Below are 25,187 nucleotides of genomic sequence, written 5' to 3'. Positions count from 1 at the left end.
TTTGTGTACCATGGCTGGGAAGGCTGGGGAGCTACTTTCACCTGGAAGAGTGAAGATTGGTGGCTTGTAACTCTTTTTGGTTTTTTTCCTCTCATTTGTCCTCCAATTCCTTCCTTCTAGTCTTCCCTTTGCTACAACTTTATTCTCTTTTTTCCATTTCTACTGTCACTTTTCTGACACCATCCTATTTTCAGAGGCCCCTTATTGATAACCCTCTTCTAAAACATAATTTCTTCCTTACTGATCACAGTAGAGGAGCCAAATGTAACCGGAGTAAGAAAAGCTAGCTTTAACCAGTTGATTTTATTATACTAAATTCTACTTTATTCTTAGTTGGTTGAGGAAACATGGATTGACTTCAACTGTTTTCTAACAAAGTTGTTTTCAACATTGATGTCTTTTGTTTTTCCAAGTTTGTTTTTTTTTTTTCTTTTCAGTACTGGGGATCTAATTCAGGACCTTGTGCTTGCGAGGCAGACATGTTGTCATTGAGCTAAGCCCTCACCATTCATGTCTTTTTGATGTGTGCTTTTCTTAAAAAATTAAGTGATTTTTTTGTGTATGTGTTTAGTGTCATCATTCAAGATTATAGATATATATTTTGTTTACTGTTATCATATTTTGGCAGGAAATCGAATTTTATGTTTGGTTGCATTTAAATATACTTTGAATTTTTCAATGTATTACTTGACCTGAAAAAAGTTGGGTATTTCAAACTTTTAAAAGTCTTTTTTTCTTTTTGGTACCGGGGATCGAACTTAGGTCCTTGCGCTTGTGAGGTAGGTGGCAGAATAAAAGTCTTAATTCTGTTTTTTTTAAATAGATTTTATGAAAGAATCTTTTCATAAAGTAAAAGGGACAATCTGTCTTACCTGCTTTGTGAAATCTGTACTAGTATTTATCAGATTGGGCCAGGGATTTAGCTCAGTGGTTCTGGAGCCTGCCTCACAAGCGCAAGGTCCCAAGTTCAATCCCCCGTACCAAAAAACAAAACAAAACAAAACAAAACACACACATTAGTATTTATCAGATTTACATGAGGTGAAGTATGTATTTGGTGCTTTAGTGAGTGCATCCTCTTCAAATATCTATTTCTCTTGAAATTTTCCATCTAAGCACTGATTAGATTTTAAAGTATGTGATGAGATCTAATCAGAATGGTCTTAAGCTAAGGATTGTGATTAATCTCTTTGAACTTTATTATTACATGTAATGATTGCTGACAGTTAACTTTTTTTTTCATTAAGTTTATTGGTACATTTTAGGTGTACAATACAGTTACATTCACCATTGGGATCTTGTACTTTTACATAATGTATCTTGGTTCTTATTTTTTCCCCATTCCCCTGCCCTCCCTTCAACCCCTGTACCTCTCCCTATTTACAAAGACTTTGTTTCCATTTTTTCCTTTCTCATATTTTCCTTTCCCTTTCCTTTCCCCTACCCCTTCTACTTCCCCTACCCGTTTAGACCGTTTCTTTCTATTTCACATTATCAGTTACACATTTTGATCCTTATTTACTTAAAAGTGATCCTTGCCACTTTTAGTTTCTCACACGAGAGAAACTATTCGGTATAAGTATGGCGTCAATGTACATCCATTTAGCTATAAATGACTCTAGTTTCTTGTTCTTTATGGCTGGGCAGTACTCCATTTTATAAAAAAACCCACATCGGGCCGGGGATTTAGCTCAGTGGTGCCTCTGCCTGCCTTGCAAGTGCAAAGTCCTGAGTTCAATCCCTGGTACCAAAAAAAAGAAAAAAAAAAACCAAAACCAAAAAAACACCTCACATCTTCTTTATCCAGTCTCCAGTTGATGGGCAATTGGGGTGTTTCCAAGCTTTAGCTATTATGAACTGTGCCGCTATAAACATGGGTGCTCATATGTTGCTGTGGTATGATTCTTTTAATTCTTTTGGGAGGATACCCAGCAGAGGAATAGCTGGGTCAAATGGGACCTCTAATCCTAGTTTTTTGAGGTATCTCCATATTGATTTTCACAGTGGTTGCACCAGTCTGGACAGTTAACTTTTCTAATAGTTAAGAAGTGTAATAATTGGCACAGTATACATCTTAAAATAAGTAATCACATTCTCTACTACCTTAGTGATGATTGTTGCTATTTGTTTTATCTTAGAAGTTTTATTGTAGAGACCACTTTAAAGCAAGTACAGTAGAGCAAAGCATGAATTATCCTTAGGTCATTCCCACTGACTAAATTGATTTAAACTAACCATTGACAATCTAGGTATTATCCAAAATATGATAATGTAGCAATTCTCGAATACACATGAGCCTGTTGAACATTTCATATCCTTAATACTGGGAAAAAGTGGCAGAAAAGTGTATGACACATCTTGTACCCTGTAGTAGAAAGGAGACTCATGTATTATTGAAGTACATAGACAGGTAGATAAAATTATAATGCTCAAACAGAGGTTTCAGGTAATTGCTCTAAAGTAATTCTTACATCAGTGTTACACACATACACTTGAAATCACTTGTAAAAATTTTACTTTTTACCAGTTTAAATTGAGAGAAACTTTATTATTATTTTGTGGTAGTGCTAGGCTTCGTGCATGCCTGGCAAGCCCTTGGTACCACTGAGCTACGTCCCTAGTCCATGAGAAACTTTACTTTTTTTTTCCCCCAGTACTGGGGATTGAACTCAGGACCTTGCTCTTGCGAGGCAGGTGTGGCACCACTGAGCTAAATTCCAGACCCTGAGAAACTTTACTTAGATTTAACAAAGCATCTTAACTAGAGTACTAAGTAGTTTTAAATTGGACTTTGATAATAGAGTTAGTTTTTAACAGTAGACAGTGATAGGTGTCTGATACAAGTCTAACCAAAATCAACTCAGAATAATATGATATAACTAGAAATGGCTGTGAAGGCTTGTGACAAGAAATTAATCCATTTTTGTGTACCTATGATCCAGAAAATTTCCAATAATTAATCATGGAACAAAAAACAAACAAAACAAAAAAGACAACCAAGTTTAATCATTTCATTCATTACTTTTTTTTCTTTTTTTTGTGGTGCTAGCGATTGAACTTAGGGCAGTAATGGGGAACTTTTTAGATACTGAGTGTCCAAACAGCAACCCCAAACACACTTACTTATCTCAGAATGCCAGTGCTGCATTTAAACCTGAATACTGAGGTTTTAGATTAGAAAAAACAACTTTTCTGATGCTTGCCTACTGGAGTGACTTGGCTCATGTTCAAAGAGGGTTCTGCATGCCTACTGGGGCACCTGGGCCATAGGTTTGCCACCATTGACCTAGGGCCTTCACACTAAGCTACATCCCCATCCCTTTTTAAAATTTTAAGACAGAGTCCCTATCTATGAGTTTCCCAGGCAGGACTGGAACCTGCACTCTTTCTGCCTCAGTCTCCCAGAGTACTGAGATTATTACAGATGTGCAACATTGTGCTCAGCTCACTTTATTTATGATTTGTTTGTTTGTTTTTGGTACCGGGGATTGAACTTGGGACCTTGTGCTTGCAAGGCAGGCAGCCGAACCACTGAGCTAAATCCCCGGCTCACTTTATTTAAATTTTGTATTTTGCTTAAATAAAATTATTGAGTATAGCATTATAGTTTCATTGGTTCCATCTTAAAACTTTAAAGTTTTCATTTTCTTTCAATAAATGATTCCCATGTTCTTCTTTTCCCTTAGAACATTTGCACCAGTGTGGGAGGTATTCAAAACATCTACAGAGAAATTAGCAAATTGTCACTTGGATCTTGTTAGAAAATTACAGGAATTAATAAAAGAAGTTCAGAAGTATGGAGAAGAACAAGTAAAGTCTCATAAAAAGGTATTTTTTTGTCTTGTTAAAGAATTGATTGGTCAGATATTGAGTGCTTATACCTCAGTCATTTTGATGAATCATTTCATACCAAACAGACTAAAGAAGAAGTTGCAGGAACTCTGGAAGCTGTCCAAACCATTCAGAGTATAACTCAGTCCCTCCAGAAATCCAAGGAAAATTACAATTCCAAGTGTGTAGAACAGGAGCGTCTGAAAAAAGAAGGAGCTACACAAAGAGAAATAGAAAAGGTAATTACAGTAAATGTACTACCTCTATGGTTTTGAAACTCTTTAACTACAAGAGTACATTTAATCTTCAGGTATTCAAGAATGAACTTGTTTTAAAGGTGAAGACACTGCATTTTACGATGTTTGTGATTTATAGAAGTAAATCTTTCAAATATATTTTCTGTGGTAATAGCAAACAAAATAGTATTTTTTTATTTCAATGACATATGCAAGATATTTTTACTTACTTTTAAATTTTTTTTGTGGGGTTGGAGATTGAACCCAGGGCCTTCTGCATGTTAGGCAAGTGCTGTACCATTAAGCTACATTCTCAGCCCCTGCAAGATGTTTTTTTATGGTAAGATAATGGATGATGTTGCTTGGTATAAGTTTTAATGAAGTAAAACATTCTTGAAGCAATATTTTAGTGTATTTAGAAAAATGTAGATGCTTGAAGATAAACTTCACATGCATGTTGTGGGTGATTTATTGCTGACTCTGAATACAGTTATGTTACATTGTGGTAAAGAACAGCCCTTCTTCCCCATTCACATTTTAATTGAAATTAGTTTTTTTTTCTTCTAAAATAATTAAACTATTTACTTTTTTGCTGTAGTATTTTTCATTTAGGAATAAGCCAAAACGTGTGATAATTTTGAAAATTTTATACAATATTTGAACTGTCTAGGGAAAAAAGAGAACCAAGTTGTATTTGTAGTATGATCATGACTAAAATTATATATACACAGGCAAAAACTAGGAAAGTCAACAGTTAATGGGATTTGGAATACTGTATTTCCTTTTTGTTTTTTTTAAGTTCTTTTATTGGTACATTTTAGGTATACAATTTGTTTACATTTATCATTGGGTGTTTCTACCTGTACATGATGTATCTTGGTTCTTATTTTTTCCCTATTACCTGTGTGCCCTTCACCCCTCCACCCTTCCCTATTTACATAGACATCATTTCCATTTTTTTTTTTTTCTTTTCTCATAATTTTTCCTTTCCCTTCTTTCCTTTCCCTTTCCCCTCCCTTCACCCCCACGTCTTTGGACCTTTTTTCCTATTTCAAATTATCAATTATTCATCTTAATCATTTTAACCCTTATTTACGCTATCAGCTTCTCACACTAGAGAAACCATTCCGTATTTACACATGTGTGTCCTATTTTTTTTCACTTAAGTATGGCCTCGATATGCATCCATTTAGCTATAAATGACTAATTTTTCATTCTTTATGGCTGAATAGTACTCCATTTTATAAAAAAACCCACATCTTCTTTATCCAGTTTCCAGTTGATGGGCACTTGGGCTGTTTCCAAGCTTTAGCTATTACAAACTGTGCCGCTATGAACATGGGTGCACATGTATCACTGTGGTATGATTCTTTTAATTCTTTTGGGAAGATACCCAACAGGGGAATAGCTGGGTCAAATGGGACCTCTAGCCCTAGTTCTTTGACGTATCTCCATACGGATTTCCACAGTGGTTGCACCAGTCTGCACTCCCACCAACAATGGAGAAGGGTTCCTTTCTCCCCACACCCCCACCAGCATTTGTTATTGGTTGATTTCTTGATAGCAGGCATTCTTTCTGGGGTGAGGTGGAATCTTGGTGTTGTTTTCATCTGCATCTCTCGAATGACCAGTGATGTTGAACCTGTATTTCCTTTAATGGTTATACAATAAGCAAAAATTGGGAGAGGAAGGGAAAGAAGTACAGTGAGTTCATGGTTTGAAAACTCTTTGTTTCAGACACAGCAATTACAAATAAAATGTTGTTAAGAGAGAATTAACAGGGTTCACAGAGAAGAATATTATTTCTGTAGTCCAGAAATCCAAAGTGGCATGTAAAGTTTAATTATGTAAGCTTCTGTAAGTCCTAAGGTGGGCAGTAAAATTTGACTATTGTGTTATATAAGGGAACAAATATTTCTCTTCGTTTTTGTTCTTGTTTTTGTTTTTGTTTGAGGCTGACCTAGAACTCATTTCAGGCTCTCAAGTATAAGGATTACAAATATGTGCCGAATGTTCCCCTTGAGAAGAGGCACAGAGAGCCCAGCTTACTGTATGAAGCTATAGATAGGGAAGAAAAGAAGGCTTTTAGACTGCTGACTAGGGTTAAAGCTTTATTGGGAAGTTTGGGGCTTAGAGACACAAGGTATAGAAATATAATCATCGGCCAGATCAAGCATAGCAACCAATTTATGAGTATTTTGCCCATAGCTACAGTATTCTTACAGGGAAGGAATTAAAAACTATCTTTCCAAGACTGAGACTAAATTGGGTCCTTGGAGGGCTGGCAGGAGATAACCTGAGAACACTATTAGATAGGGGTGGGAACACATAAAGGATAATGCATAACAGTTCAGGGAGGTACACTTTGTATTGCAGTATGTGCTGTGCAGATAGGAGAGGGAGCAAAGAAAAATCACAGACCTCTCCCATTAGGAATGAGCAAAAAACTGTTATTTCTAGAGCACATCTAAGATACCTAGTCTTGAAACAGACAACCAATAAATTTAATAATTGGAATATGGGAAGAACTGTAGGTATTGCTTTTAAGTGTGATTTTCTCACTTAAGATGAATATGCAGGGAATGGTGGTACATGCCTTTGAGCCCAGCACTCAGAGGTTGAGGCAGGAAGATTGTTTCAAGTTTGAGGCCAGCCTGGGCTACATTGTAGTTAGGGATACGTGTCTCAAAAGAAAAAAAAACAATAAAAAAAGTGTAAAAGAACAGTGATGGTACATGCCTGTAATTCCACCACTTGGGAGACTGAGGTAGGATTGCAAATTTGAGGCCAACTGGGCTACATAGCAAGACCATGTCTTTAAAAAAAAAAAAGAGAGAGAGAGACTAAAAAGAGCATATACTTCAGGGCTGGGGGTATAGCCTAATGGTAGAATCCTTGCCTAGTAAACATGTGGCCCTAGGTTCAATCCCCTGCACACAGGCACATTTCCTGGAACAATAATGACTTCACAAAGTGGCCAGGTTTGTTACTACCAGGGCATTTGCTTTCTTTAGTTATGCCCTAAGAATTTATAGTATTACTATATAAACATGCTATTTAGAAACCTGTTTTGACTTAATAATTTACTATTACATACTATGTATCTGTTTCTTATGAAAGATGTTTCTTGTTTGCAAAACATACAGATGTTCCTAATTACATTCTAAAATTGCCTCTGCATCCTTTTATATGTTATCCCTAATGTTCTTTAAATTAAATTTGATTTTTTCCATTTTTCATTGTTAAAACAGCTTGTAAATCAACAAATTCTTTAAAAAATTTTATTTATTAATAAGTGCTTTTTGACCAGTTTTCCAGGATGCTTTTTTTTTTTTCTTTTTGGCACCAGGGATCCAACTCAGGTCCTTGCACCTGCGGGTGCTAAATCCCCAGCTTTCCAGGATGCTTTTTAAAGTTGGTATGTGATTTCCATAAGATTTGACATACTGGTTTTACATTTCAAGAGTGAGAGCTACTGTAAAAAATAAATTAGAACTTAAAGCACCTTCTTTTTTTCTTCATGCTTCCAAGTAAGATAAATGAAAATTTGCAGTTTCCTGGTATTAGAGGGACTGTTCCAAGCTTGTTTATAAGTTTGATTTAAGCTAAAGGTGATAATTTTGTGTTCGTAAGTACCAAATAAGTTTGTATGCTAAGGTGAATGACTAGACAAAGATTCATGGTGTAGGAACAAAGAGAAAATTACAAAAGTTTGTTGGGGTAAAAATTTTAAATTAATATTTTTACACCTCTTGATTCGAAAGAGACTTGAGTAGCAAAACTATTAAGATCCTAGAGACTATTTGAGTATAATAAGGCATAATGTGTCCGAAGCTTCTTTCCCTATGTGATGTGATATCTAATGTTGTGAAATAATTACTTTGTTTATATTCTACAAGTACAGGTCTTTTAGATGTTCCCCCAGGAAGTTAACTTTTATTTCTATAGTTTAGAAAGTTCTAGCCAGGCACAGTGGTGCAGGCCTGTAATCCCAGCATTTGGGAGGCTGAGGCAGGAAGATTTGCTGCCTATATAGTGAGTTCAAGACTAGCCCAAACTGTATAGTGAGACCTTGTTTCCAAAAAAAAATTACTTAATGAACTGTAGGTTGTTGACTGCTTTTATACAAACTGAAAATGTAGGTAGTTGGAAGAAAGAACTGAAATCTCTTTGCATAAGAAAAACACAGAAGGAAATCCAGATAACATGCCATTATAATTGTTTCTAAAATAAATCCTAGCAAACATGGTTATCTGTGTTTCCTGGGAAGGTGCTTATTAGTAAACTCCAACCATCTCATTTAATTTTGTTTGAACAGGGCTAGGATGTTAGAGAAAGTAGAAAATAATGTTAGAGTGGTATAAAGTAATGCCAAATGGTCAGTGAGAAAATAATAATAATTTTTTAAAAATCTCCAGAAGCAAAGGAGCAAATTGTTACAGGTTTTAGTCTCTAGGGATGGATAATTTAGTAAAAATCAGTAACTCATATCTGTACATAAAAGCAAAATTTAATGATGTATGTTTTTTTTTTTTTTTTGGTTCCAGGGATTGAACTCAGGACCTTGCGCTTGCGAGGCAGGTGGTGGCACCACTGAGCTAAATTCCTGGCCCTGTATGTTCTTGATATTCCTTGTTAGAAACCATAAAAATAGACAACACTGTTTGGTTTATAAATTTAACTATATGCCAGATGGTGGTGCAAGGATTTTGTCCAAGGACTCCATCACTACTACAGCATTAAAAAATAGATAGTGTTCCCAATTTTTAAAAAGATTTGTATTGGTACATGTTTGCAGTAGTTGGTACGTGTATATAACACATTTCAATTCTTTTTACTTCCCCTTCCCCTCCCCTCCTAATTTTAAGAATGAGAGAATAATGTAAAGCTCAAATATTTGGTCAAATGGGTAGTAAATGATAGAAGTGGAATTTGAATTAAGTTTCTTCTGGGTCCAAGACTAGTTTATTTACAGTACCTGCTAAATGGCATTCTGTATTCTTTAAGAAGATAGAAAAATGCTTAAAATATATACTTACGTATTTTAGAGAAGTTACAAAGTTTCCTATTTAGACAGTGGGACTACATCTATATACTTGCCAATCTCAAGCTTCAGGTTAAACCCAATGTTCTGTTTCTAATTCTTATTCTAAGACTCCTGATCACAGGTGGAGATAATTATATATTAGTACTGATCAACTGTACACTAATTTCTTAGTTTCCAGCTTTACTTGGCTCAGTAATATTTTTTTCTCTTTAGCAGCATTTTTAATTACCCAGTCATATTACCTGTTGTGTCCTTCATATCATGGTTTAAAACTTTGTTCATTCTCATTAAGGTCCCAAGCCTACTCTCCTGTTTCTCACTCTTAGCAGATGGTTTGGTACCTCATCAGGAAAATGGAAATCTTCATATCTAGAAATTCTTCAGCTGGTCTGTCTTTGATCTTCTTTAAACGCTTTATTCCAGTTCTTCACTCCCCTATTCTTCTTATATCCAAACTGAGAATATAATGTTTCTCAATAGCCATGTGTCTGTCCCACCCTACAAGCTATATATCCTTTTTTTCTTTTTGCATGTCTGTCTTCCCCAGAATTTGTCTTGACTTTTCTTTTGTTGCTTTCTACCAGTTTCTGGCTGTTCATGTATAGGTTGTTCTTTTATGAAATCCTTGAGGGAAAATCCTTTATATAATTTTTCTTCATATTCCTCATATCCTCATATTTAATATAATAAGTTTTTATTGAATAAGTCACTTTGATAAAACTAAAGCTATACTGTTGCAGTAAGGATTTTAAAAATTGTTTTGCCTAAAAAATAGGCAAAGATTATTAAAAACCAATGCATAGGATTGGTGGAACATAATGGAAACTGAAGAACACCAAACACCAACTTTTGAGCTAGATATATGGACTTTAGTCAGCCATTAATGTATATGTTTGGAGTAGGGAAAAAGGAAGACTCACCAGGATAGAATATAAAAACATGTTCTTGGGCCGGGGATTTAGCTCAGTGGTTCCAGTGCCTGCCGTGCAGCACAAGGTCCTGAGTTCGATCCCCAGTACCAAAAAAAAGTTTAAGCAAAAACATGTTCTCATGGTATTTTCACATTTTTGTACATTAAATTTCTTTTCAGTGTGTTAACATACTCCTAGTAGCACTGTACCATTATGTGGTTATATAATTTTACTCTGGGTAATAAAAATGAGAATATTTTAATTTTTCACAGTACATTTCATCAGAAAGAATAGTCAGTGTTTAATTTCTGAGTTATTAAAAATAATAATTAATTTCTGACCATAAAAAAACCAAGATGAGTAAGGCAGGCTTGACCACAGGTATTAAAGTTAGTTGTGTGTCTTTTTTTTTTTTTTTTTTTTTTTTAGTACCGTGGATCGAACTCAGGTCCTTGCGCTTGCGCAGCAGGCGGCAAAACCACTGAGCTAAATCTCCGGCCCTGTTGTGTGTCATATTGAACTCTTAAAATGTATTTTGTTATTTCATATTAACTTATATAGGGAAAAAAGGTTAATGTGCAGTCAAAAATGTTTTTGTTCTGTTACAGGCAGCTGTTAAATCTAAGAAAGCTACAGATACCTATAAACTCTATGTGGAAAAATATGCATTGGCAAAAGCTGATTTTGAACAGAAAATGACAGAAACAGCTCAGGTTGGTATTTATAAGGCTTTAGATTGAAAACAGAATACTTATATTTGCATATACTAATTAAATAGTAGAATTTTTCTGTCATATAACTTTTTAGTATTAGAAATTCTAAAACACAATTTTGATGTTCTACGAATGGTATTTTTAAAAATTTGCGTCTTGTTTGTGTGATTGAAGACCAAGATTCAACAGTGATAATGTCATAAGGAATTATTCAGATACATCAGAAGAGCATATTGAAAGATAAATGAGGAAAATGAAGGCATTGGTAGATGATAAATACAATGTTGTTAGACTTGTGTGTTGATTTGAAAAATTTATTTTTGTTTGAGAAGAAAACCGGAAATGATTCAGTGCTGAGTCTGTACCAGTATGTAAAATAATGTAAAAACTCTGTCCTCATAGAATTTTACATTTTATTAGGGGAAGACAGACAATAAAAAAATCTTCCATAAGCTTGGGATAAATGATATTTAGTTTGATGTTCTTAGAGCTCTAGTTCAAGACTTAGTTTAAAATGAGCCCCTTTTATGAATTAACATTTCTACTCCCATCCTTCTTATCTTCTTTTTGTTTTATTTTCTTCCTTAGCACCTATCAGTTGAGAAGCACCCCAAAAATCTCAGTGGCTTACCATATCAAAGGTTTCTTTCTTTCTCAATGCTGCTCGTTCATCGTGGTGGGATACACCTGTAGTACTGAGCTTAGTGGTTGGAATTTCTTCATGTTTAAGGGGCTAGAAACAGAGAAGCTCACTGGCTCCTCTGCACACATTATTGTACCTTGTTCTGCACCAAAATGTATGTTCTATGAGAGCAGATACTGATTTTATTGCCATAGCCTCAGTTTTTAAGATAGTTTTCAGCTTTGGTGGGCATTCAATAAGTATGAAAGAAGAACTTTATAAAACTGATATTTTGAACTCTAGTTCTTCTGTCTTCTCATTTGAAGAAGTGAATGACTCACATTTCAGAAACCAGAAAGCTTGCATGCTTATACATGTGCATGCAGGCATCCATATGTACCTAGGATATTGGAGGTGCTATGCTAGATGCTTGGTACATACAATATATATGTTAAGCAACACAACTCCTTGCTTTAGATAGAATTTAAAATGTAGAAGACTGATGTACACATTAAATACTTGCTTAAATATAAAGTTATAAATTACTAAACATACTCCATGGGGAAAGATTGCTTCCTTGAGATAGAATAGGGGTGACCTAACTTGTTAGGGAGTCAGGAAAGACCTTTTAGAAGAAGTGACATTTAAAACTGAAGCTTGAACAGTGTCTAGGACACTAAGGACAAGAGTGTTCCAAGCTTTGGGTCCATGGATCTGAAGGCCCAGGGGTGTAAAGGAGACATTGCATTCTAGCAGGTGAAAAATACATTCTAAAACAGAATAGGAGAGATAGTAGAGAGAAATGAGAAATGGAGATGGTTGAAGAGATAGGCTAGGAATACGTTTTAGTAAGGATTTAGGTTTTCTTTTAAGAATAGCTGAAAGTTGCCTTAACAGTTTAGGCAAGGATAGGACATGCAAGAAACTTTGGGCAATTTTGTGAAGAATAGATTATAATAGGACCAAAGGTGAATCGAGGATTCAGTTTGGATAAGTGAGAAGGATCCAGTATAGTTGTCTTGGAGGAGGAGAGAAGGAAATGTATTGGAAATGGCAAGGATTGAGTAAGTAGAGAAAATCTGAGGAAGATAAAATCACTTTCCAGTTCAGGCTTATCGGTTGATGTGGCTTGAGAGGAATGGGAAAGCCTAGATGAAGAATGGTTAGTTTGGTGGGTAGAGAAGGGATCAGATACTCAGTTTTGAACATGTTAATTTTGAGATGCCTGTGAGTTGCCTGTTGAGAGATACCACGTAGGCAGAATTTAGTATTCACAATCTCTTACTCACAATTCTGAATCCCCAAAGCTCTGAAAATTGAATGTTTTTTTCCCCCCTATAACTCATTAAGTAATAAAATTTGACCTGAACTGATGTGAAGCTGTTTATAGTCTCTATGTTACTTAGACTGAATATATAATCATTTTCCTTTAGAAATATTAATGTTTGATAAATAGATGCTATTGAAGATCTTGCTGGTAGTATTATAAACTGTATACTGTTTTTTATAACATGCATCTTTAAACACTGAAAAAAACTTGTATATGGAAGCACACCTGGTCTCAAATATTTTGAGTGAAAGATTATGAGACTATTAAAATAGAGTATTGTCTTAGTTACTTTCCTTGTTGCTGGGACAAAATATCCAGCACCCCAAACTTAAAGGAAGAGAGCTTTATTAATCCAGTCTTCTTCCAGAAACCCTTCCTCTTGAGTGCATGAGGCTTTTGGGAGGACATCTGGATATAAACCATGACAAGTGTTGTCAGTACATAAAGCCATGATGACTTTGCCTTTGGTTAGTGTGTGGAAAAGAAAGGGCTTCAGGACCAAGCTTTGTGAGACTCATTACTGACAGTTTGGTAGAGGAAGAGATGCTGAAATGCAAATAGAAGCCAGAGAAAGAAGGAGACTGGGAAGTGTCATGTCTAGGCAGCTGTGAAAAAGACAATGCTTCAAGAAAAGTTTCATGTCAAATGAGGCTCTAAGTCGACTGAGATAGAAACTTTAAATTCCTGTAGCAAATGAGGTAATTGTAGACTTCAACAGTGCTGTTGTCTTTTTAGATCCTTAGGAACACTCACTTATTTTTTAAAAATAACAGCTTTATTGAACTAAAATTCATATAACACACAATCTACAAACTTAACGTTTTAAGATTCAGTAGGTTGCATATTGACAGAGTTGTACAGTCATGACCACAGACAAATTTATATAATTTTTGTTATCCCAAAACAAAACACTCTAGGGCCGGGGATTTAGCTCAGTGGTTCCGCCGCCTGCTTCGCAAGTGCAAGGACCCAAGTTCGATCCCTGGTACCAAAACAAAACAAAACAAAACAAAAAACACTCTATCCACTCTTTCGACTCCCAACTTCTCCCCATCCAAATCTGGGCAACCACTGAGCTACTGTCTATCTTTATAGATTTTCCTGTAAAGGAGCACTTATTTATAAGGCAATTATTGATTTGTTATTTTCACATTTCTATGGATGAAAGTGTTTGCCCTGCAATTAGTTAAGTTAGAAAAATAAGCATTAGAATTTGCTAGAGTCAGGGTTTTTTGTTTTGTTAATGTTGCTCTTTAAAAAGTATTTTTTAAAAGGCATCTTTTTTTTTATTCTACGTATAAGATGAAAATATTAATTTATTTGAATAGATGTGGGACTTTTAAAAGACTGTGCTATACATTACTAATGTGTTACTTGTTTTCTTTTTTTCTTTGTGTCTCTATTTCTGTGTCTCTTTTTCTCTCCCTGTCTTTGTCTGTGTCTGTCTGTCTGTCTGTCTGTGTCTCTCATATGCACACAAAACTGCCCGGCAGGAACTATTGTTTCTTTTTTGGTACCAGGGATCAAACTCGGTACCTTGCACTTGCAAGGCAGGCAGCGGAACCACTGAGCTGAATCTCTGGCCAAGGAACTATTGTTTCTTAGTAGAAAAGAGACTACATTTTTAAAAAATAGAGAGTAGATTTTATTTTGGGTTATTTAGAAATCAAAAGAATCCTTTCACTTCTTCACTTTCCTTTTGTTCCAGGTCACCCATGCTGACCTTATAATGGGAAAGAACCTGACAGCATAGTGAGGATCAAATTTGGGTGGCAGGACCGGTATTTACTAGTGAGAAAGAAATTGAGTCCCTAGAGTAAGAGAAGTTAGAATTTACTCAGTACTTGTGAGTTTAAGTTTTTCGTTTGAGTTGAAAATAAGAATAACTGAAATTGTAGCTGTTCTTTATGCTCATGGTTTTACCACTGTTAGCTCATGGGACACTTGAAAAAATTTGAAGCAGGATATGAGTTGGCTCCTTGGAAACTTTCAGATTTGCTAAGTAACACTCTCAGATAAGGAGTTTTAGGATTACTTTTATATGTCTTTAGTGGCTGACGGAGTTTTTTTAAAATTAATAATGGTATCTGTGAACATAGTGAGTTTAAAATTGCAAAGAGGAAAAAAACTACCTGATTAGTTCATTTATTTATGCTTAAACACTTGAGACAATACTTACTCTTTACTTTTCATTGCTGAATTAATGAGTTTAGTAGTTGCTAATTTTGAGGAATTGTGCCCTCTCCAAAAATACTCCCACAATTTCAAAATTCTGTCTGAATCATGCTTTGAATTCTATATAGATTCATGCTTCAAGATATTTTTAATTAAGAATGTACCTTATTAGGTGTAGCTGTTTCAAAAGGAAATACAATTTCCTTGGAGTTAGTGGTCATCCATATGAAATTAATGGGAGCATAACTCCATTTTACCCCATTTTTGGTATTCAGTTCAACCTGTTTTATGGAAATACCTTGTTCATTAAATTGTTGAAATTTAAGTTGAGGACCATTTCTTATAATATGAACTTAAATCAACCGACTGAATATTTTTCAATTCTGAATATTCTTCAGTTCTTGAGAAAAGTCCGGATCTTAAAATACTGTTATTCTCTTTGGCTTGGTCAAAGTTAATCACTGACAGGCACTGTTTTAAATGAATAAAATTGATCTTAAGTTTTTAGACTCTTATATTACTGCCAAAACTGTAATTTTGCCATTATTGATTTTTTTTAGGAGTTTATACCACTTACACACATGTAGATATCATGTGGCTTAGGGATTTCTGATCATGTGATTCAGTGCTGAAGAAATGTGGACATTATGAGGTGAGGGAAATTAATTTGACAAGCTAACTGGAAAAAATAAGGCAGGTAGGCAGATTCCTTAGAACTGATTTAACTTGAGGGGAAAAAAAGGATAATCAGGTTTGTGCGGTAGAAAATGACAAATGTATTTTGTTTGAAACTGGGTAGCTCAGCATTTCTCAGACCCTGTTTTGAGGAACAGTATTATTCTGTGAGATGTTAATGTTCAGGGAAAAAGAAAAAAAGATTGTGAGGTCAAAGAAATTGAGAAAATGCTTGGTGAAGCAAAATTAAACAAGTTTTGTTACTTCAGTATTTATGTTTTTAATAGGTTTATTGTAAAGCCAAGGCTAGCAGTGGCTTTCTGTCTAGGAAATAAATATTACAGTAACTGGGAAATTTTTTTGAACAACATTCTTACCTCATTCAACTTCCATTTACCATATGTTTCTAGAGGATCTATATGTTTTGTTTCAAACATTTCAAAACATTCCCTAGTGATCTGATATATCCTTACCTTCCATTGAGAACTGCTGAGATACAGTGCACAGGCTCTCCCAAATTTCTTTGAACACAGATTACATGTTTTGGAGATTGTATTAACATTTCAAGGATTCAGAAATCATTTTGAAATGTTTGGCAGATTATGAAGTCTTCAGAAGCTAATTGTTTTTCAGCTTTGGAAACTCTTCTTTGGCTTTGGGACCGCCATTCTCATCTGAATTGCCTTTTTTTTTTTCTTTAATCATGATTATTAACTTGTATCTTCAAATTCTAAAAAAGTTCATAGTTCTTTTGCAAATGCCAAAATGAAAATTTAACTTTTCTCAGTGCTGTATTTCAGTTTATTTGCTAGAGAAGTGTTTGTCTAAAGGCATTGTTAAATCTTATGCAATAATGGAAGCTTGCTTAATTTGGTTATCTATATTGTCTACGGCTGTACCACCCTGAATGCACCGGATCTCGTCTGGTTATCTATATTGAAGTGCTTTCTAAAACTTTTTGGTTACAGAATGTATATTTGTATTTATATATAGTAGGTATATAACTTCATATATTTGCTACCCAGAAATTTCAAGATATTGAAGAAACTCATCTCATTCACATAAAAGAAATTATAGAATCCTTGTCAAATGCAATGAAAGAAATTCATTTACAGATAGGCCAGGTAAGTTTTTTCCTTTATGATGAATTGATTTATGAAAATTTTATGTGTATTTATGGCTTTTTATAAATATTTTATCACACTGCCTAAAACTCATAGATAGGATTCTAAATTATTTCAGCTAAAGAATGTGTAGTTACGTATTTTTTTGTTTGGCCGCCAAGCATGAAAATTCAAATTGCTTTTTAAAATTTAAACTGTGTTCAGTTCACTTTACATTAAAATTTTGAAGTTATTAATTTTTGAATATTCTTTTTTCAAGTTTTACTGTTTTTAAGTTGAGGACAGCAACTTTTAGTAAGAGAACTTAAATTTTGAAATGTACTAGAAATTTAAAAGAAGTTTATGACAGTTTGGGGTGCGTTGAAATTCAGTACAGAAAGATGAAGTCTAAGACTATTTTCATTGTCCTTACAAGTTTTAATTATCACAAGAATTTTGTTTCTAAAACACTTAAGAGATGGGAACAGGAAACTGCCTTGACTTCAAAGGCTGTGAGGCCATATCTTAAGGGATGAAGGTAAGCAGTGGTTGTTCCCCACAGACCTGATAACACTGTGAGTTAGGTAACAGCAAGTTGACTGCGGAAATGAAAGTTCTCAACTGCCCTTGCATCCAAAATGTTTAATAGCTTTTATCTGAAGTAGAGTAAAAATATTTGTGGAAAATGTTATCTTTATTCTGGTTTAATAGGTCCATGAAGAATTTATAAATAACATGGCTAATACTACAGTTGAAAGTTTGATACAGAAATTTTCTGAGTCAAAAGGCACTGGAAAGGAAAGACCTGGTAAGGTGATACGCTGCAGGAAACATTTTCTAATTTTCCATCTAATAACAAATATTTGCCTTTAAATTCATGTCTGTGAGAGGTAGTTTTGACTTTATATCACATACCTGAACCAAATAACATTATGGCCAGAGATACTGAACATTTTTATGTATTTATTGGTCATTTGTACTTCTGGGAAATGTCTGTTTATTTCAGTTGTCCAATTTTTAATGAGTTTTTTATTGGAGGTTTTTTTTTTAGTTCTTTATATATTCTGGATATTAGTGTTCTGTCCAAGGAGTAGCTGACAAAAGATTTTTCCCATGCTATAGGTTGTCTCTTCACTTTGTTGGTTGTTTCGTTTTGCTATGCAGAAGCTTTTTAATTTGATATAGTCCCATTTGTTGAATCTCAGTGTTATTTCTTATGCAGTTGGGGTTCTGTTCAAAAAGTCTGTACCTGTGCTTATACCTTCCAGAGTTTTACCTATTTTATCTCCCAACAGATTGTTTGTATTTTAATAATCAGGTCTTTGATCCATTTTGATTTTACTTTATTATGTGATGATAGAAGTAGTCCCAAATTTAATCTTTTGCATGTGTGTATCCAGTTTTCCCAGCAGCATTTGTTAAAAGGTCTTAACTTTCCTCCAGCATACAGTTTTGGACCTTTTGTCACAGATCAGATGACTGAATCTGCCTAGGCTTGTTTCTGCATCCTCTGTTCTGTTTCACTGATCATCACGTGTCTGTGCCAGGATCATGCTGTTTGCCATCTCCTTTTAAAAAAATAACTGTTTTGAGACAGAGTCTCACTAAATTTAAGCTCAGACTGGGATCTGTCTCAGCCTACAAGAGTGCTGAGATTATAGGCATGTGCTACCACACCAGATAGAAATATATTGAATTTATCAAAACATGCCACTAATTTCCTTTAATATAGAATTACAGGTGAATTGAAATTTTGTTAATTCTCAGAAATTTTGCTAACTCATTACACAAGGATTGCTGAACCATTTTATTCATTATGTTCTGCCTGCCTACCTACTTATATATTCTCTCTGAAAAACTTAAAGCTTACCCAAGTGTCTTAGAAATTCTCTTCCATGGGTTAGGTTTTTAAAGTGACGGCATAGCAGAGCTACCCCTTAGGCTCACTGCTTGACTCCTTTTAAGTTCTAAATCTATAGGTCATATGTGTTTTGTCCCTTGTGCAGTACAGTAATTTGTCATTTGCTCTTTACCAGTAGTGAGCCCTTTAAGTCTCAGTTCCCTCAACTGTAAAGGGGGTATAATAGTATGGCCTGCCTCATGGGGTTATTTGAGGTTTACATGAGCTATTGGGACGTTAAGTATTTAATATTATCTAAATGGTAGGAGGTAAGAGGGAGTCCAGGAATGGTGATGACATGTGCTTTCCTAGAATCATTAAACTTAGAATTAGGTGGCTGTTTAAAGTGACTATTGATATTGTGACTGGTTTCAAAAAAAGATCCTAGAACTTTTTAAAATTAATAAAAGGGGTTTGTGTGGAGTAGAGCAGAAGGGATGTATTTTACTTGTCTGGTGAAGTTGCTATGGATGGTCTTTCATGTATTTATTCAGTTTTTGGACAACCTAAACAAGCAAGTCCAGGGACACCTTACAATGACAGGAATTTTATGTTCTCAGAAGGAGAAACATACACAAAATTTTGTGTGTGGTTGTGTTAAGATCTAAGATATATTCTGAACTTTATTTTTGTTAACATTTTATTTCTCTTGTTTTATAAGGCCCCCCTCTGGTGGATGAGTTCCTACCTAAACTAGTTTTAGTTCTAGAGGGCACAGCTTTTTACAAGAAAGTGAGACCCAGTTCTTTTTTGAAATTTGTGTACTTAAAAGTTAACCCATGGTGCCAAAAATGACTTTATTTAACATGTTTGAGATGGGGCTGAAATTCATATGTCCTGCTGCTGAGAAGTTTGAACCACTGGTTGGTACATACATGACTATTCCATCTGGCAGCTTTTCATTAATTTTATTAGTAAAAAGACCAATAAAAGTGATTAGATCTGTTTGTCCCATCCGATGGGACAGTCATGCATGTACCACTGGTGGTTCAAGCAGGCGGAAATGTGTTAATCTTTAGTCTGTCTATGGCAATATAAAACGTGTCACTTTTTATGTTTTTCTTTGTAAATCAAATGCATTGAGCATACTAAAATTTTTCCCTACTCATTGAGATATTTTAATAATTATAGAGAGTTCACCAAAAAAATGTATACACTCTTTAGGAAAAAAATAAAATGATGTTTTTCAACAGTTGGCTACCATTTTGAGCACCTCTTGAATTAATTTCATGCTGTCTCAAATTTACTATTACAATACTATACAATTTTTTTTTCCTATGTGTATACATTTTTTTGGCAAAATCTCCATATGATGATTTTTTTGTTACTGCCTGGAAGTTGAGTCACTGTAAGTGGATGTTTTGAGTGGTCTGAAATATTCATGAAGAAACAGGTGTTTTCTAATTTTAAATATCCTTTTATATTCTAATGATACTACCCTACTAGTCCTAGCCATTATTATGTATTTCACTTTCCAAAAGAGATTAAGATTCATATTTTAATGTTTTTCTATTTTACAGTCATCCTGCTAATTTTACTCTCTGCTTTTCATATAACTTTAGTAAAAGTTTAGCAAATTTCTGCTTATAAGAACCAAAAGGTTGAGACGGGGATTTAGCTCAGTGGTGCTGCTGCCTGTCTTGAAAGTGCAAGGTCCTGAGTTCGATCCCTGTACCAAAAAAAAAAAAAGAAAAGGTTGAATAACTTAAATAAAATAAAAATTAGTGGGCTAGTAATGTAATATGTTTAATAAAAGGGTTGTTGAAAAGGTGGTCTATATTTTCATTATATGACAATGACAGATTTTATAGCTTCCATTTTAAGGTTTCTGAGAACTTTAAAGATAGAGATCTTTACAGTTGATACAGATTATTTGTATCATCAAAGGCCTCAGAAAGGTGGACATAAAAAACAATGAAAAAAAAAGAAAATGGAAAAATGAGATTCCTGTGGTCAGCATACCTAAACAAGATTAATGGATTCAATATTTAGAATATTTTAGCTTTTATATTAGGTATATTATTATGAATTACAGAACAAAGATGATCATTTAAAATTATAATCTAATGATCATCTTTCAAGACCTTTAGAAGATTTAGTATAATGCCAAACCTGTAGAGCCTTTTGCCCTTATCTTTATCCAGAAAAAATTTTTAAAAAGTAGTCTTTTGACCAGGGATTTAGCTCAGTGGTTTCGCCGCCTGCTGCGCAAGCTCAAGGACCCAAGTTCGATCCCCAATACCAAAAAAAAAAAAGTAATCTTTTATAACCTAAGAAAATTATATGAAATTCATGTATGTATTGTTTGTGGCTGCTTTTGTACTGCAGTCACAAAATTGAGTAGTTATGATAGACTGTATGGCTCATGAAGTCTGAAACTATCTGACCCTTTACAGAAAGTGTCCCTACACCCAGTGTGTTAGAGAATACATTTCTTGTGTAGTACAGTAGCAGATTGTATGCCATAATACATTAGAATTGTGTAGCTCCTGATATAGCCTTGTCAGAAAGCAGATTATGCTGTTCTTGCTTTCAGAACTCATTTAATCTGACTTCCTGCACAAACTGCACCTATACTCCTATCACAGCACAGTAATTGATCCTCATAATAATAATCCTAAATTGTGAAATATTAGACTGTTTTGAGCAGGCTTTGTTTAAAGGCATCTTAGTTCATTAATTTGAGGGAGCCATTAAAATGTTAGTAAATGTATAAATCTTCTGAAAAAATAGAAAACAATAAAATATCTGAGCTGATTTCAATTTGTAAGCATTGTGTGTATAGTAGTAACAAGGACAAGGTTTAGTACTTAAAAAGAACCAAACTCAAACCATGGCTATAGTACATCCTTCACTTGAGGAGATGGCATTTCTTAGAGAAAAGAGATTATAGTGAACTCAGCAAAATCCCCCAAGTAACTCACTGTCTAGCCTTCAGACTCATGGTGATCCTCCTGCCTCAGCATCCTGGGTACTGGAATTACAGGTGCGTGCCACCATCCCTGGCTTTAGAAATCTTATAAAAGTGGAATCATAAGATGTGTAATCTTTTGTGTCTGGGTTCACTTGGCGTAATATTTTTGAGGTTTATCCACATTATTGCAGGTATCAGGAATTTGCTCCTTTTTGTTGGTGAGTAGTATTCTGTTGCATGGATGAACCACAGTTTAGCCATTCATCTGATTTTTTTTTTTTAAGTTTCTTCTTTCAGGTTTTTGAGACAGGGTCTTTCTGTGTAGCTCAGGCTGATCCTGAACTCACTATGTAGCCTAGCCTGGCCTGGAACTCATGGCAATTCTGGCTCAGCCTCCTAAATCTAAGGGATTACAGGTGTGCACCACCACTCCCAGATAGCCATTTACCTGTTAATAGATATTTGCATTAGCTTTGGGCTATTACGAATAATGCTGCTATGAACTTTAAGCCCCAAGTCTTTATGAGACGTAAGCTTTTATTTTTCTTGTATAGATGCTAGGAGTGGAGAGACTATGTTTCACTTTTTAACAAACTGCCAAACTTTTCCATAGTGGCTGCAGCACTTTACTGTTACCACCAGCAGTGCATGAAGAATCTACTTTTTTCTTATCTTTACCAGCACTTAGTACAGTATTAGGCGTCTTTTGAATATAGTTATTCTAGGAAGTTTATATTGATTCTCCCACTGTGAGGTGTGTGTGTGTGTGTGTGTGTGTGTGTGTGTGTGTGTGTGTTTAGTGCTGGAGATTGAACCCAGGGCCACATGAATATTAGGCCCATGCTCTACTACTGAGTCACACCATAGCCCTTTTTTAAAATTTTGAGACAGGGTCTCACTTGCCCTGCCTAGCCTTGAACTTGTAAAGTATTGACCTCAGCATCCCAGGTGGCTGGGTCATTGTGATTTTTAATCTCCATTTCTGTAATGACTACTGCTCAGTGAAATTGAACATCTTTTCATGTGTGTATTGATTATTTGTAATTTTCTTTGTCCAACAGTATTTCAAATCTGATCTTTTTAAATTGGATTTTTTAAAATATTAATTCCATATAAGCCATATATCAGATATTTGTTAAATGTTTTCTCCTAGTCTGTGGTTTTTCTTTATTTATGGTAATTTTTGAAGAATAAAAGTTAATTTTGATGAAGTCTATCTTACAAAATTTCTTTTGTATGCTGTTGGCATCATATCTAAGAAGGCTTTGCCTAACTCAAGGTCACAATGTTCTTGGTTTTTTTAGCAGAAGTTTTATAGTTTGATTGATTGATTGATTGATTTTTTTTTTTTGAGACAAGGCCTTGCTATATCATTCAGGCTGGCCTTAAACTCACTGACCTTGAATTTGTGGCGATCCTCCTACCTGAGTCTCCTGAGTGCATTACAGGCATGCACTACAGCACCTGGCTTAGAAGTTTTATAGTTCTAGAAGGACATAGATGACAGCCTGAAAAGCTCTGAGTGATTAACTCTGGAATGACTTCAACAAGTAATAAGTAGTGAATATATTGGATTATAATCCAAAGAATAAAATAAGTATCCATTGGTTCATACAGATACAAAAAAACTTTTGGACAAAGGATTTATAATTTATTTCAAAATAAAAAATTATGCATTTTAGTGTAAAAAAATGGCCAAAAGGTTTGGATAGTTCACTACAAAAGATATCAATGGCAAATAAGTATATGAAAAGATACTGAGCTTATTATTGAGTTATTAAGGATGTACAAATTAAAACTATAATATATACTTAGAAAAATTATTAAAATTAAAATCATTGACCATACCAAGTACTGCCAAGGATGTGGAAAAACTAATTCATCTGCACTGCAGGTGGCAGTATAAAATAGTACAGCCATTTGGAAAACAACCTACCTAGTGGTTCTTAGAAATCATTTTTTGGTATCGGAGATTGAACTCGGGACCTTGCGCTTGCGAGGCAGGTGCCAGAATCATAGAAATCTTAACATACGTCTACCGTATGATTCAGCCATTCCACTCATAGATATTTACCCAAGAGAGAAGAAAATTACATGTCTGTGCAAAGACATGTATAAATGTTCATTGCAATTTGATTTGTCATTAGCCCCAAACTGGAAACAATCCAGATGTCCTCCAACAGGTGAATGAATAAGCAAATTGTTGTGTGACCAGTGAAATACTACTCAGCACTAAAAATGAACTATTCATAGGTGTAGCTTCATGGATGAATCTCAGAATAATTATGCTGGGTTAAAAAAGCAAAAAAAACCATAGTATGTGATTCTATTTCTTTAACATTTTAGAAAATATGAATTAATTTATAGTGTCAGCAAATCACTGGTTGCCTTGGGGCAAGTGGAGTGGGTTATAAAGGAGCATGAGGTGATGGTTATCTGTGTTCTGGACAAGAACTGAACCAAATTTTCATATAAGGTCAACATTAAACCTAACCATTGAATTTGATTTGGTTCTTGTCCAGTTTGGTTTGCTACCAGAATTGTGGAAAGAATTAAGTTCATGAACTGAGGTAACACTGTATGTATAGCTTATTCAATGCATGTGTGGGTTATCACTCCAAGAATTTTGCCATGAATAACTCCAAGGGTTAATGGGTAGAGTTGTACTTGGTTGAAATAGGGAAGGCTTACTGAGGTAAGTGCTAAAATTAATACAGTACTTTTAAATTAAACAAGGTTCTTAGTCAAGATTGAAGAGAATGAAATCTTGTTTCAAACTGATGGGCGATAATCAAAATTTGGATGTAGGAGGAAGTTAGGTTTCAGTGTTAAGATTCTGTGTTTGGAGAACTAGATGAAAATTTGGAAGACTTCTGTGGTAACTGAAATCTGAGGTTGAAAACTAGTCTTTGATTTAAGACTAGTTTCTAAATTTGTCTCATCACTGATTTTCCAGCCTTGGATACATGTGAGAATCATTCATGGAGATTTTTTTCTGTTCTTTTATCTTTTTCTTTTTCAAATGTACAAACTGTGTCACCCTAGAAATTCTGATTTCATTGATCAAGCATGGGAGACCACTATATTTTAACACTCCTCAGCTGATTTATCGTGCTGTCTTTGTGGAGAACCTGTAGCATTAAGTGACCTGGATGTTTGTTATAAATGTCAATTTCAGACCCTATCCAGACCTAACAAATCAGATTATATCTTGTAATAAGATTTCCAGGTGATAAAGTGTACCTGAGGGAACACTGTCTAGACTTAATTAATGTCTGGCAGTGCCCCAGAATTAAGAGTACAGTTCTCAGAATGTGATTTCATTGCCACAAAAATGCAAATTACTGAGCACCACCCCAATCTTCCCAATAGGACACTCTGGGTTTGAGGCCCAGTATTGTGTGATTTTATAAGTCCTGCAGGTGATTCTATGTATGATTCAGTTGAGAAGTCTGCATTAGGAGTTTCTCATATCTTTTGGGATTTGGAACCACTGAATTGAGGAAATTGATCTATAAGTCTTTTATTAAAATAGATACTCTTGTAATGAAATGTCAGTGTTGCCTCTACATTACTTTCAAACTTTAGAAAAAAACTATATGGACATATGTAGAGAAAAAAAGCATGTATGACAACAAAAATGATGTTGCTATCAGTCCTTTTTTATAAATGATAGTCTAGTTCAGATGGTTAAAGTAACCTAGTCCAAAGCAGTCAGACAGTAAGCAAG

At 34.7% G+C, this 25,187-nt stretch overlaps 1 protein-coding gene across 10 annotated transcripts in view; it reads left to right on the top strand.

Annotated features, from left to right (window-relative positions):
- Fcho2 (FCH and mu domain containing endocytic adaptor 2) overlaps positions 1–25,187 on the top strand; it is a 111,545-nt gene that overhangs the window by 23,512 nt on the left and 62,846 nt on the right. For all 10 annotated transcript variants that reach the window (XM_087203159.1, XM_087203160.1, XM_087203155.1 and 7 more), the window contains 5 exons: positions 3,687–3,828; positions 3,918–4,070; positions 10,634–10,738; positions 16,566–16,664; positions 17,355–17,451. In XM_087203159.1, coding sequence (XP_087059285.1) covers positions 3,687–3,828; positions 3,918–4,070; positions 10,634–10,738; positions 16,566–16,664; positions 17,355–17,451 — 596 coding nt within the window. The remainder of the gene's footprint in view (positions 1–3,686; positions 3,829–3,917; positions 4,071–10,633; positions 10,739–16,565; positions 16,665–17,354; positions 17,452–25,187) is intronic.

This window comes from Heterocephalus glaber, unplaced genomic scaffold (genome assembly GCF_053883595.1).
Source record: "Heterocephalus glaber isolate CG9 unplaced genomic scaffold, H.glaber_assembly_v1.0 deba00001788, whole genome shotgun sequence".
In the NCBI taxonomy this organism is placed as follows: Eukaryota; Metazoa; Chordata; class Mammalia; order Rodentia; family Bathyergidae; genus Heterocephalus; species Heterocephalus glaber.
This window is presented reverse-complemented; position numbering and strand designations above follow the sequence as displayed.